At 41.2% G+C, this 14,382-nt stretch overlaps 1 protein-coding gene across 2 annotated transcripts in view; it reads right to left on the bottom strand.

The window, feature by feature from the left end:
• The window catches only part of MBNL2 (muscleblind-like splicing regulator 2), a 72,608-nt gene that overhangs the window by 19,971 nt on the left and 38,255 nt on the right, over positions 1–14,382 (bottom strand). The window contains exons 3-7 of one of the 2 annotated variants that reach the window (XM_008948030.1): positions 13,493–13,693; positions 12,242–12,349; positions 12,086–12,166; positions 5,613–5,666; positions 4,808–4,961 (exon numbers count right to left, since the gene is read on the bottom strand). In XM_008948030.1, the coding sequence (XP_008946278.1) occupies positions 4,808–4,961; positions 5,613–5,666; positions 12,086–12,166; positions 12,242–12,349; positions 13,493–13,693 (598 nt within the window). Of the gene's footprint in view, positions 1–4,807; positions 4,962–5,612; positions 5,667–12,085; positions 12,350–13,492; positions 13,694–14,382 lie in introns of both variants that reach the window. The other variant, XM_008948029.1, reaches the window with a different exon arrangement.

Raw genomic sequence — 14,382 nt, 5'->3', positions numbered from 1 at the left:
GTAGCGTTGTGCATCATGGGTACTTTCAGGAGGGGAACCATGGAAGCAATGAACAGGAGGGTGCAGCATTATGGTAAGAGAAGTGGTATTTTTGGCATGGTGAATATCAAGAGCGGCAAGCCATCGTCATGGGTTAAACCGGCAGATGGCATGCAATCACAGAGCAAAGCCAGAAAGCGTGGCGGAGAAATAAAAAAAAAGGGAAAATAGCTTATTACAAGTACAATTAAAGGAAGGTTGTCAACACAATCGGCGATTCCCAGAAAAAAAAAAAGAGAAAAGACTGTTGAAAACGCGGGTGTTATCTCTAGGAAGAGGACTGCTTGTGCAAACGAGGTCTCTAACAAAACAGCCCGTTACCTAAGAATCGTTACGTGGGCAATTTCTTTTCCCCCAGTGTCGATACAAAGCACTCCAAAATAAAATTCTACTAAAATTCTAGCACAAAATTTACAGTGGTTTGCACTGGGGAGGGAACTGATAAATGTTTATCTAAATTTTTACAATTTAAAAATGAATTATTTTCATGTATCTTCTTTTGGAAGCAAGCCAGATACTCTGTCTTCCTCTATAATCTACTTTATCCATCTTTTTTTTTTTTTTTACTAGCACTGCATAACTGTTAAGACTTTATCAGAGTTAAATTACCATCTGCTTTGAGGTACAAATCAGGACAAGGATGATGATAATTTTCCTGATTCAAATACTACTTTGTTTGATCTAAAAAAGCAAGGTCGATTTTGTGAAAGTCGCTGCTTCTGCTCATTTTAAGAACACATTTTAATCAACGTCTTCATAGGATAATTATTAACTTGACGTTTTAAAGGACATTTTAAATGCTTATCTGAGTTGTCCCACAAAAACAAAACAAAACCACTGGGATAGGGCTACAGCATAGAAGAAAGATTACTCCTCTGTCTTAGAGGGTGTTGCACTGGACTTACATTTTGTATGCCCAAAACGTAAATCCAAGCTGCAAATTATTTAGAGGAGAAGGAGAATTCAGACCACGGGTTTCAACAGAACCTCTGTGGATCAAAGTAAGCATTTCTGGGAAACGCTGACAAAACTTTCTAACACACAGCAAAAGGAGAAATAGGCACACCACTATGAAACTTTAAAACACTGATGAAATTTGCTGGCTTTTTCCAGTATTTTATGATTTTATAGTACTAGACAATATAAAATATAAAGAGAAAGAAAACTTTGAAAACTGAAAAGCAGACTGGAATTCATGGTATTATGCTTTTGCAGTGTAGTTGTTATAGCAGGTGATAGCACATCTAAACTGCAGCTTTCATCTACAGATCTAAACACTCTGCAAACTCAACCAGAAGGAGAGACAAACCTTTAATTCTAGTCACTGTCTAAATCTTGCCTAGGATTTTTGTGACAAGTGAATATACATCATATACAGTATAAAAAGAGATCAATAAAGAAATTTGGAACCTACCAATACTGGTAGCGGGTGTCATGCACAAAACTGACCCTGCATGTCATGCAATGATAGGTGAAAAAAGTGGATAAAGGGAAGAAACAGGTTAGCTGTTTAGAGTTAACATTCAAAGTGAGAGTCAAGCATAACCACAGAGAAGTAAGTTAGTTAAATGAAACTGTAAGGTCATTCATAGCTTTGCTTTAATACAAAAAGGTGATTATGCTCTTACTGAACTTCTGAGTACACTGGGTGACTTTTGGCATGTTTCTGTCTATACACAAGAGACTTCGTGCACTTATTTTATCAGTCCTTTATTCCTTCCACTCAGCACTTTTACAGCAACAAGTTTTTGTTTATAGAAGAAGATATTTTTGGTTAAATATCACTTTATTTGAGAATTTTAAAGCTCTCTGCATAATTCAAACAGATCAATGTCACGCAGACCAGCATTAACCAACTTTTCAGCGTGCAGCAGAGAATGATGTTAAAACAGAATTAGTCCATATTGTTCTGCAGGGCTTTGCCAAATTGTGTTTGATGCTGATGTCCTCATTCTTAACGTAACACTGGAAGTGGAGAGGTGCTTCTGACCAACGAGAACACCACTGTGACAATTCCCCAAGCTGAACACCTTCAAATGCGTAATGTTCCAGCAAAAGGCTCCCAGCACACCTCCAAGATGCTCTGGAAGGACTGCCCACCTGCCATGCAGCTTAGTTTTGGTGCCTAGTCCACCTCTAATCTTTCTGGGAAGACCAAAGGGGGAAAAAAGAACAGCGTATTTTCAGGACAGTGCATACAGCAATCTGGTGAAGGTAGGCAGGTAAGACAACTAGTCCCAGGTACATGCATATTTGATACAAAGTCAAATATGCTTCCTGAATTCCTGCTTAATTACTACCACAGCCCCTTATCGAGCCATCGCAGCAGCAGTGTAACTATGAATGACCTTACCCAAGAACAGTCCCCAGAGAATACACAAAGTTTGTCCTCTAGAGGCTATAGAAACACTAACAAACAGCAATGGGGAGAGAGAAAAGATCTGTTGTTTTTAAGATCATCCACCAAACAATAAGGAGAAGGTGACAAGGCAATCAAACTGATGTAAAACAAACAAAGTGCAGAACTTTGAAAGTAAGCCATGCTAAGTCAAGCCCCACATTTTTTTTTAGGGGAGCAAGTGGTGAAGAAAGCAGAGAAGTTATATAAAACAATTAAGTTTTATATATATTCCAGCAGCAAAACTTGTCTTAAAATTTAACTTAACACACACACATACACACACACAAGGAACACATTTGAAAATTATACCAGTTCAGAAAATATTACATAATCATTTAAAATCCAACAGATAATGTCACACATTGCTCCTTAGACCTGGGTGGTATGACAGTCCTTACACCCACCAAATCCAACCTTCCCAGGAAACGTGAGAGTATCAGACGTAGCATCTTCAATGAACAGCTCATGACACCCAATCATAGAGAGGGGGTTGCCCTTTCCTAATCTCCTCCCATACTCCAACCCTCTCTCTAACATCCTTTCTAGGTGCTGGTGGTGTTTGCGAAGAGCAGGAGGTTCAGCACTTTGAGAAAGGTTTTCTACCCTGGGCTTGGGCTCCATCTGCTGCATTAGCCCTCTGGTTCTTCTTTTTTCATGCACTTATTTTGGGGCTTGCCAACAGCCTGGCCCTTAAGGTTTGGTTCCAAGATCCACCCATCCTATCATCAGAAATTTATAAGATAAAACTATAATTACAACCATTAGGTGGAAAGAGGGATGGACAATAAAAAGGAGAAAGAATTAGCTACTTAAGGAAGCATGAGCACTCCAAAAGTCTGGAAAATATCCAAACGCTGTTTCCCCAAAAAAAGGTTCAAAAACTACTGTGTTTTCCATAGTTAATTTAAAATCCTTGCCAATTACAAATAATAGCAAATACTGCAAGTTGCAAATAATACTCCCTGAAAGGGAGTGCTTAAGAGAAGGAATAATGCACAACATACTGCGGATTCTCAGGGTTACAATGTAAAATAAATTTGTGGAAATTTCTGTACATTTGTAAGCACAGGGCAGTCTTCCATTCATATCCAAATAGGCAGTCTCACAATTTTTTAATTTTTTTTTTCCCCCGAACACTTCCATAAATGTCTGTATGTTTTCTGCCACAGATATTCCGGTGCACCAATGTGCTAAAAATACAGCAAGCTATAACTTACTACTATAAACACAGGGGCAGGCTCCAAGGTTGTTACTCAGGCCTTATAGCCAAATTCCATGAAGTCAAAGCCATCTGTGTTTGTTTTTATCTTTAAACACATATGGGGATGCTGATAGATTGGGAAATCATCATGTGTTGAATTTCATTCCTTGTTTAACCGACGTTATTTCTATAAACTAAAATGCCATCGCTGAAACATCAAGCACATTTGCAAACATGTAGTTTTAAATGACTCTAGAAGTTCACACTCGATCACATTCTGATCCTAAAATATGTGATTTGTTAATTACAAATGAAATCACGGAATTCATTAAGCAGGATATTTACCTTTGGGAAGTTTGGAGTGGGGGTGACTGACATAATTTAGAGGGTTATGTTGTTGCTGTTTACACAAGCACTTAGCACATTCTTTCTCTGGCAGTATTAAAGAGGAGCCCTGCCACCAGCCACGGTGCAGTGCAAGCCACCTCTGCACACTCCGATTTCTACAGAGTTCCGAGCACTGCAATGCCAATTACATTCACTCGTCTTCAATCACCCCATGAAGAATTACAGACCCAGCTATTAGCTGCAAATGCAAGGAAAAGTTCTGGTGGCGTTCCAAAAAGGAAAACCACGAAAACGCATCTGACGCCTCCAAGGCCTTGGGTGCAGCTGCAAGAAGCAAGGGGTTTTGCCAGTGCTCCCACACAGGTGTCGACTGGGAGGGTATGGCTGGTGCTGCCCTTCCTGCTCTGCCCGTGTGCAGCTCCCCACGGCTGCAGAACAGGAGCGGGAGGACGTGCCTCCTCCTCGTGCCAGCTCTGAAGCCCGTGTGGTGCTTCTCCCAGCACTTCTGCTCAGGGAACTTTGCCCTCTCATCTCAGGAGAGCGTTGGCAGAGAGAGTCAAAATACGGCCAATTTAAGGTAGGGAAAAAAGGGCAAACTGTGGACAATGACGAACGAGGCTATGAGTGTGAACAGCAGCCTAACAGCACCTTGAAATCTCTGCTTCGATTCTCACACTCTGCAGAAGGAATTAAAATATCTGTGCAGACTTCACCTCAAGCAGGGCAGGGAGCACAAGAAAAGCACCCGTTGGGTGCAGCTGCCTGACACAGAGGCTGCCTAAGGAAGACAAAACTGGTGCAATGTGGGTACAACATACCTGTTGGGATAAACGCTGCGTGCTGCTGCAACTGAGCATTGGCAAGAGCCTGTTGATAGTGCAAGACACTGGGATTGAAAACGGCACTGGCACCATTGCTTTTTTCAAGTGCTTGTCTCTTTGGTAAAGGGTGAAGAACACCAGGAGGAAAGGCCTGTAAATAAGGAAGTTAGTTAAAATGGCATCGTTTTTAAGGTGTTGTCGGTCACATATACATCAATACAAAAAGTTATTATTTTTTAAAGCGGCTAAAGATGCCTCGCCATGCATATTAACTCAAAGCACAGCAATGTAAAATGAGTGAAATTTTGTTACTGATAGCAAAAGCGTGGTACTATTAACCTAAAACTGTAGCAGCACAACTACTGAAAAGAAAGGCCTTTAAAGCAACGAAAATGGCATTGCCTTTAGGTTTTCAAATATTACAGGGAGAAAAAACCACTTGTGTTTCATTGCCAAGTATTTTCTTTTTTAAATTTAAATCTCGTTTCCTATTATCATACAGATTAATGGATTACGTTAAGCGTTTTCAATTACAGAAGCAGTTTTATCTCAATTCGACTTTTCATGAGAGGATATTTAAAAAAATGAAACCATGTTAGGAACCAAACTAAATCGTCTGCGTTTATTACGTATGAGAATGAGATGGATAAATAGAGTTTCTGGTAAATTAACGAGTATGTGAAATCATTTCCGGTTGATGTTCAAAAGTAAAGCGATACAAATTTCATTAGTTGCTTCTCTGAAAAAAAAACCCAACGAAAAAAAAGCTACATGCAAAGCAAAAGGTGAAAGGTCAAAGTACCAGGTCTACAGTTGCTTCGAGAGGTCGCTTCATTGCTTTGGCAGTCGACTGAGTCTTTTAATAACAGGCAGCGAGCACATGATGGCAGTGGGCCAATGGGATTCAAGCGAATTAACATACAGGTAAACAGCAAGCAGAGGTGCATCATGGGAACGGCATTGCATTTGTGGATAGGTGAGAAGGAAAAAAATATTCTGAATGCAATATACAACATACAAAACACTAGGCATGCACAACAACAAAAATGTCTTCTAAAGAAATGAATATTACATTTCGAATTAGTACCGAAGCAAAAATGCATCTACTATACCTTAGTTAAAAGCATATAAGAGAGTAAAATATAGATGTTTGAAATTCAGGAAAGTTGAGTAAAACAGCAGCTTGCAGACACTATTAAGCATCGTATAAACACTTCACAGAGGTGCAGAAAGTTTTAAGGATATGCCTATAAGAATTCCTGATAAGTTAGTTAACTCACATTTTAAAGTGGAAAAAATCAATTTGGAAGGCTGTATTTTCAAATACAAAGCACTAGTGAAAGTTCTAATGTGTTAGTAACACTATCAGCATCTGTGCTTGCAAGGTGAGGGCCTTTTAGTTAAGAGAAGTGCATCTTCAATAGTTTTGTGGTTCAAAATGAGGAAGCTTTTCCTTTTCCAATACAAAGCAGTCTAGTTACACTAACTTATCATTAATTCTTTTGGTTTTTTTCCCTTCAGCTAGGTTACTTTTGCAGATTTTTTTTTTGTCCTTTGTAACTTACCACATTACATTGAGAGGGAAAAAAAACCTTTCAGAATTTAAAATATATTCTCTAAATTTTGCCACAACCTTCAGCCCTAGCTTCAGGAGCAGGGAGTAAAAACACCGCTCTCATGTTCGTAAGCCAATGTTAACATACAAGTTACGATACTAGTCCAGCATTACTAATTTCTTTTAAAATAAAGTATTTAGGTGTAGTACACAGGCACATACATTTATGTGTGCTTCTATAAGAGGATCAAACTTATGACTGATATGATGGCATTCTGTAAAAAAATCTTCTCGCAAAAAAAATGACTTCCAAGTTTTAGAGTGTAAATAATTCTAACGAACCTTCAGAAAGGAAAGGAAGACTTAGAAATCAGAATTTTTATTCTTGTTTTTTTAAACACAGGATGATATCTAGCTCTTTTTAGGATATGCAGATTACGTCTATGTTGATATTGGTATGTGGAAATATGGAACAAAAGTGAAAAGAAAAAAACAGAGGAGAAGGCACAAAATGCCCACAAACAGCTTATGGTCAGAAGATCAGCTCATGCCAACACGACAGCACTCGCTTTGCCTATTCCTTGTTCCTGCTGCTGTTGTACCTGTGCTGCTTGAGGCTTCCCAACACCCTCCTCATCTCTCCTTCAGCACATCCCCAGATTACATACCCTGATCTACAGGATCTGCTCATCTGCCTGCGTCCAAGACTCAGATATAACAAGAAACCCCTGGTGCAAAGTGAGGATCTGGAGAGCCTCCCTGGGTCTAAGCAGGGAGCTGGGCAGCTGATGTGGGGTACCCCCATGAAGGACATCACTCTGCATGGGGCACAGCCTCAGATCCACTCTGCATCCACTACAGATAGAAGTCTACACAGAGGTGAAGCATTACGACTAAGTTCAGTCATAATTATGTGATGCTGAAGTCCAGAAATTCAAATCAATACCATTAAGACTAAAGTGTCCCAGTCAATTATTACCCAAATGCAAATTTTATTTGATCTCACTTGTTAATTTATTATCTCTGTGTTTATGGTTGCCTTTCTCCGCTTCTTTTCCATGCTCTCCTTAACCTTACCTCCCTATTTTGAAGATTTTGCTGGCTTTCCCCACCATCTTCCATAGCAAGTTCAATCTCTCAGTATTCCCAACCCGAAGGCTTTAACTTAATCTGTTTCTAGACCTCCTCATCAACCTTGTTTCCATGTAGTCTCCCCCTCTTTTCAGGCCTTCAGACTGACTGTCCATTTTTCTCTCCCACCTTCATCGTTTCTTTCATTTTGTCCCGATAGTAAAAGCCCCTTTGCCTCTTTCTGTTCCATCAGGTTATTTCCTGCTCAACATTTGATCTGCCACATAACTAACAACAAAAAAAGAATCAATAGCTACAGACTGAAGAGGAAAAGCCTATGGAAAGGAAATAAAGATGATAATAAAAATGATGAAACATACCGAGGCATAGTATTTGTTGGCTGTATGTCACACTGATACACTATAATGTCTCCTGGAACATGAGCAAGATCCACACAGTGGAGGCCTGCTCCGAAGTGCAAGGAGCTCCTGACTAAACTCAAATTCAAGAAGGGAAGTGCACAAGAGGTGGAAACAGGGACAGATGGCCCATGAGGAATAGGGACACAGCCTGAGCATGCAGGGGTGGGTTAGGAGAGCCAAAGACCACCTAGAGTTGAATCTGGCAAGGGATATGAAGGACAAAAAGAAGGGCTTCTCCAAGTGTATCAGCAACAAAAGGAAGACTAGGGAAAATGTGGACCTGCTGCTGAATGGGGCAGGTGACCTGGTGACAAAGGACATGGAGAAGGCTGATGTGCTGGACATCTTCTCCACCTCAGTCTTTACTGGCAAGACAGGTCTTCAGACAAGTGGGAGACCAGTGGGAAAGTCTGAAGTGAAGATGATCTACCCTTGCAGGAGCAGGATCAGGCTAGGGAACACTTAAACAAACTGGATGTACACAAACCTACAGAGATTGACAGGATGTATTGATGGGTCTTGAGGGACCACTCTTTATTATTTTTGAAAGGTCCCTGAGACTGGGCTAAGTCCCAAAGATTGCAAGAAAGTAAATGACACTCCCATCCCAAAAAAGGGCAGGAAGGAAGGTCTGAGGAATGACAGGTCAGCCTCATCTCAGTCCCTGGGACAGCAATCGAGCAAATCCTCCTGAAAACCATTTGGCTTTCATGTGTTTGGAAGAAGGTGATGAGAAGTAGTCAGCATACATTTGTGAAGGGGAAAATGTGCTTAACCAACCTAAAAGCCTTCTATGATGAGACTGGCTTGGTGGGTGAAAGGAAACCAATGGAATTCAGAAAGGTTTTCAACACTCTCCCATTTTATTCGCACAGACAAACTTATGTGGTATGTGCCAATTGGGAAATAGTGAGGTGGACTGAAAACTGGCTCAACTGCCAGGCTCAAAAGATTGTCAACAGCAACACACAGTCCAGATGGAGGCTAGTCACTAGGGCTGTAAAAGTTGTAGGAGTGGTTGGTACACAACATAGATTACAAGGGAGACCTGCAAAAGCTGGAGAAATGGGCACAGAGGAACCTCACTAAGTTCTACAAAGAGAAATATCAAGCCCTGCATCTGAGGACGTGCAACACCATGTACCAGTACATGCTGGGGGCCACAAAGACTCGGTAGAAAAGGCCCTCAAGGTCCTGGTGGACAACAAGTTGAACATGAGCCAGAAATGTGCCCTCAGAGGAAAGGCAGCCAACAGCATCCCAGGCTGCACTAAGGAAAAGCATCACCAGCAGGTCAAGGGAGGTGATCCTTCCTTCCCCTCTATTCAGCACTTGTGAGATCACATATGGGGTGCATCCAGTTCTGGGTGCTCCAGTACAAGAAAGACAAGGACATACTAGAAAACAGTCCCATAAAGGGCCTCAAAGACAAGGGACTGGAGCACCTCTGCCATGAGGAAAGGCTGAGAGAACTGAGACTCTCCAGCCTAGAGACAAGAAGACACAGGGGGATCGCATCAGTATATATAAATACCTGAAAAGGGAGTAAAGATGGAGCCAGCTCTTCACAGCAATGAGCAGTGCCCAGTGATAGGACAAGAGGCAACGGGAACAAATGTAAAGACAAGAAATTCCATTTAAATGGAAGAATTCTTTGTTGTTGTTTTTTTTTTTTTAACTGTAAGCATGATCTAACCATGGAGCAGGTTCTCAGGAGAAGCTGTGGAGTCTCCATCCCTGGACACTTTCACAAACCCATTAGTCATGTGCTGGGCAATCTGCTCTAGCTCACTCTGCTTGAGCAGGATTGGACTAGGTGATCTCCAGAGGTCACTCCCAATATCAACGACAAATTTGCATTTTAATTTAGTCTGTACATTCTTCAGTGACTTTTTATGCTCTCTGATGCACCATATTAATATATGGAGCTCCCTGAGTACAATGATAGATGACTCTGTCTTCTAATGCACTTCAGATTTAAGCAGTACACCCTCTACAGCCTCCTTCACACTGTCTTTCCTCTTTTTTACTTCAAATAATGAAGTCTCCTAAGAAGCCTCAGTAAATATTCCTAAACTTTGGTGTACAGAAATACAGACAAGGCATTTTCTACAAGGTCCCAGACTGCAGAATTCACTGGCCTTCAATGGCCTCATGAGCTTTGCCCACAGTGCTCTAACCCTGTCTATAACGCCCACCTATATGAGCACCCTCTGAACCAGAGCAATGCAGCCAGCTCCCCCAGGAAGCAAAACCTCTCAGACACTATTTCAACCTGGGAGCAATCTGCAAGTAAGCCCTACAGGTAAGCATTTGTATTTCTGCCTGCCTTTTGCTTTCTAGACCCAATTGAGTATTCCTGGTCATTCTTCAGTGGCCTTGCAAACGTGTCTTCTCTACCACTTTTTTTTTGTTGTGATTGCCAGCCCCGTGATTTTTCATTCACTCTGTCTGATAGTTTCAAATCTACATTAAAGAAAAAGTAGTTGGATCGTAAAGACTCTTTCTGTTTGGTAGTCTAAATATGCCTTTAAAATATTTTTACATATTTTTCTGCAAAATCTTACCCTGAATTACATGTCCCTGCCTTCTTCTCCTCTGACATCAGAATGCTAACATTTCACCTCTGTGTTTCTAGTGATGCTTTGCCTTGCTTTGAGGCTAATGCAACTCCAATTCCAGCTCCTTTAAAATCACAGGACACACATCTAACCATTACTGAAGTGCAAAAGAATGAATCCCCTCATCCCTCTCTTCTTTAGTAGACTGCCTAGAAATATTACATTCTCTAAATGGACAATAAATATTGCACAATAGAAGATAATTAGAATTAAAAAAAACCGCACAACCCAATTTCCTCTTCTTTAATTTCCAGATGGTATTCGATTTCTGCAAACACAGGAAAGTTTAACTAAAAATCATCCAATTTGAAACAGAGACTGGGGATATTATACAAGAAAGAACATGAAAACTTAAAAAATATTCTGTTTTGGAGGTTTACTTTCTTGCATAACTTACCCTTTGTCCCTCACAAAGTCTGGTCTTTGCTAATTTGCTAAGTACAATAGCTCGGGGTAGTTATATACTGTACTGTATTGTGTTTCTGGTAGGCTTTTTACCCAGAGAATAACTGTATTGTCTATAACTATTGTATGCACTGCCCACGAGTCCACAAACCACATCTGCTTAATTATTCGTCCACTGCCAGCAATAAGGACAATGATTCTTTGATTTGTTGCCAGCAATTTTGTCTCTCAAATCAGATCCTGCATGCTCGATTTATTTAACTTTATCAATACCACTCTATTTAAACTTATCAGCCTTCCTGGTAAGCAACAGTAAGAGAGATCCAATACTGATAAATGGATGGGCTGACTTGCTTGAAGAGTTTTAAGTAAGTAAGAGCTTGAAGTACCTGAAAACAGAAAGCCCTCAATCTCTTTTCTTCTGACTACAGTTACTATGCTTTTTCTTAATGATTTCCATTTTAGTTTTCTCCTTTTAAACCCATGATTCAAGTCACGTGCCCTTGACAGTGGGAGAGCCAAGGAAAGTGTCTAGGTGTGAGACTCATCCAACTGAAGTTCAAAAAGATACAGTGGAGATAGATGTATATCTACAGAGGGCAGTTCTTTCTCATCCTCAAGAGAGGCACTAATGGTATCAATGTGCTGATACCATTTCTCCGCTAACTGTCAAGTGAGACCAAGGTGGCTTGGCTAGGCTCAGGGATCTGTCAAAGGTGGGGTGAGCTGAATCTTAACACAGCTTTCTTTTCTACTAACGGTCTCTGAGGCAAAAGCTTTCTCTTTGCTTTTCTTCCAAATTTCCACATGGGTATCTGTCATCCAAGAGCTAGAACAGCGTATGCGTCCATTTTTCAGGGGACATTGAAGTTTATTGGTTTTGTTTCTGTTTGGAAATACTAGGGGCAAATTTAACGTATAATCAAGGCAGAGAACAGAAGTGGTATAGAGTGTCATTTGCTTCACTGTCTTGGATAGAAATACAGCATTAAAACAAAGGCATAAAGAAAAAAGTGCTTCCTCCCATCAAGCAGTAATAATAATTTTACAAATTCTTAACTTTTACAAAAATAAAAAAAAAAAAGAAAAAGAGGCAAAAGAGAAAAGAAAATATAAGCAAACAGCATTAAATTGAAGCAAAATAGGCATCAAAGAGCTTCTGTCAAAAAAAAAAAAGGCAGCCATATAAGCCAGCACTTACCATCACAGTCGCAGCTGCCGCAGCTGCCTGGGCTGCCACCGCAGCCTGGTTGGCTTGGTGTTGCGCCGCTTTGATTTTGGCCTGCAAATGTGCAGGAGGGTGAAAATACTTGCATTTCTCCCTCATGCAACGACCTTTTATGTAATCCATACACACGGTTACGGTGTTGTCGTTTGTGTCGATCATGGTGCTGTCTGCCGGGTGGGCGAAGCGGCAGTCGGTCTCTCCCCGCGCGCAGTTCCCCCGCTGGAACTCCCTGCACACCTACGTGCGAGACGACACGCGCTGCAGGGGGCGGCCCGGCTCAACGTGGAGGGGCAGGGAGAGCCCCGTGCCCCCAGAACGCAGCCCCGACCCCTCCCGCTCACGGTTTTTGCAATATTCCATTTCATAACCCCTTCACCGGTTTCGCCCTGACGCGCTTTCTCTGCAGGATGGCTGCTAAAGGGACTCGATGGGCAACAGAAGTATTCCCAAATGCCTTCCGTTTTTCCTGGTCAGAAAACACTTGGGGAGGATACTTACTGAAGCAGCCGTCCCTGAAAAACTAGCTGGGGATCACAAAATATTCAGTTCCTTTCTGACTACAATTTATCTTCCCGCAGCTCCACTGGTGGGGAAGGAGTTCATCTTGCTGAGACCCAGGGGAGATATGCATCAGATGCATGTTTGTTTTTTTTTTTATGGAGTATACAAACAAAATGGAGAGCCTCCTTAAAAATAAGTTTCAAAAACAGTCAGAATGAACACATCGATTTTCCTAAGAGGAAACGTGCTCTAGACACTAGTGCTTAGGCTTTTGGGAGAGGACATTCATTTCTGCAAGAGCTACTTGGCCTTCTCGTGTACTTGGATCACAGATTCCACTGAGCCCAGCCACACAGAGATCCATCAACACCAGGGAGGCTCTGCACAGAGCTGGCAGCTTGCCCCTTCAGCCTGCTGCAGGGTTTGTAGCATTCAGCATCTCCATTTGTAGCTCAAGGCTGATGGTCTCTAACATTCCCCTAGCATTGATCCATGAGGCTATAAAACTCCCCTAACACCAATGCATAAAAACCAGGACAGAATTAATACTGCAGTAAAAAAGTGCTTGCTGGATATTTCATCAAGGCATACCTTTACAGGCATGTATACCTCAGGCATTTTGGAGAAGATGAACTTTAGGGAAGATGAAAATTCACGTTGATATCTGTGTACTAAATTTGAATGAACACACTACCTTAAAAATAACAGTGTTTAACTGTCACTGGCTGCAAGCGTACAACTCCTGCCTGGTTACAAGGTCTTTATTTGTAGCTACTAAATTCAAGCATTGTTTCTAAAACAATAGAGTTATTCCCTCCAGGACCTTTCACACTGCCTAAGAGGGGACTGTATCTCTCATCACAGTGGTGTCTACAGTACCTCCAGTTTATCAGTCCTGAGGAGTTTCTGGGTAGCAGTTGAACCGGGGACTGACACCGGTGGACTCCCAGGAACAATGACGGGCGGCGTGGGCAGGATCTCAGTCGGGACTAAGCCAACTCCTGGTGTTACTGGCGTTAGGTAAGGAGCAAAGCTAATAGCCGTGTTCGTTCCTATTGTGGGACCCACTGGAAATGTGGGCTGCAAAAGGAAAACACAGACCAAGATGAAAAAAAAAAACCCAACCCCTTAATCAAGAGCTTACTCGTTGTCTTTTGCATGTTCTTTCTGGCGTTGATTCATTTTCTTAATGAAAAAATTTCAGACAGCTGGCAAAACACCCGGCATACCCTCTTCTTTTAATCATGGAACACATTCCAGCAGCACACGAAGAACAGCCTTTGTAGCTCTATTATTGGAAAAGAGGCTGCCGATGCAAAGGAAGTTGTACTTTGAACCTGAAACTCTACGGAGGTCCAGCTTACACTGCAGGCTTATTTACACATCTAAAAGTAGAAATAACATAGACTTTATTGCTTTTTCTCAATACCCGTTTTCCTTGGGAAAACAGGCTCTTTTTCAAAGTAGGAGATTTCATAGGTGAAGCGTTATTAACTATATTAAAACCATATTTCTAATATTAGTATATATAATGAGCTCTTTGGCATGTAACTTCCATCTGCTTGCATGCTGTATTTTGCCACCTCTTGCAATTATATGTTACTATGGTTCACACACCAAAAAACCTCACCTTTGCAAATATTTGTGTGCTCAGCTGTCACCAGTGGCAAGAAGAATAAATATTATAATCTCAGCTGGACACAGTATTTAGAAAGGGATTATTGAGGCTTAGCTAGAGTTCATCTTACAAAAAAATTGATTGGAAGGAA

This window comes from Merops nubicus, unplaced genomic scaffold (assembly GCF_000691845.1).
Source record: "Merops nubicus isolate BGI_N331 unplaced genomic scaffold, ASM69184v1 scaffold3759, whole genome shotgun sequence".
Classification (NCBI taxonomy): domain Eukaryota; kingdom Metazoa; phylum Chordata; class Aves; order Coraciiformes; family Meropidae; genus Merops; species Merops nubicus.
Note: the sequence above shows the minus strand (reverse complement) of the source record. Positions and strands in the feature narration are given on the sequence as shown.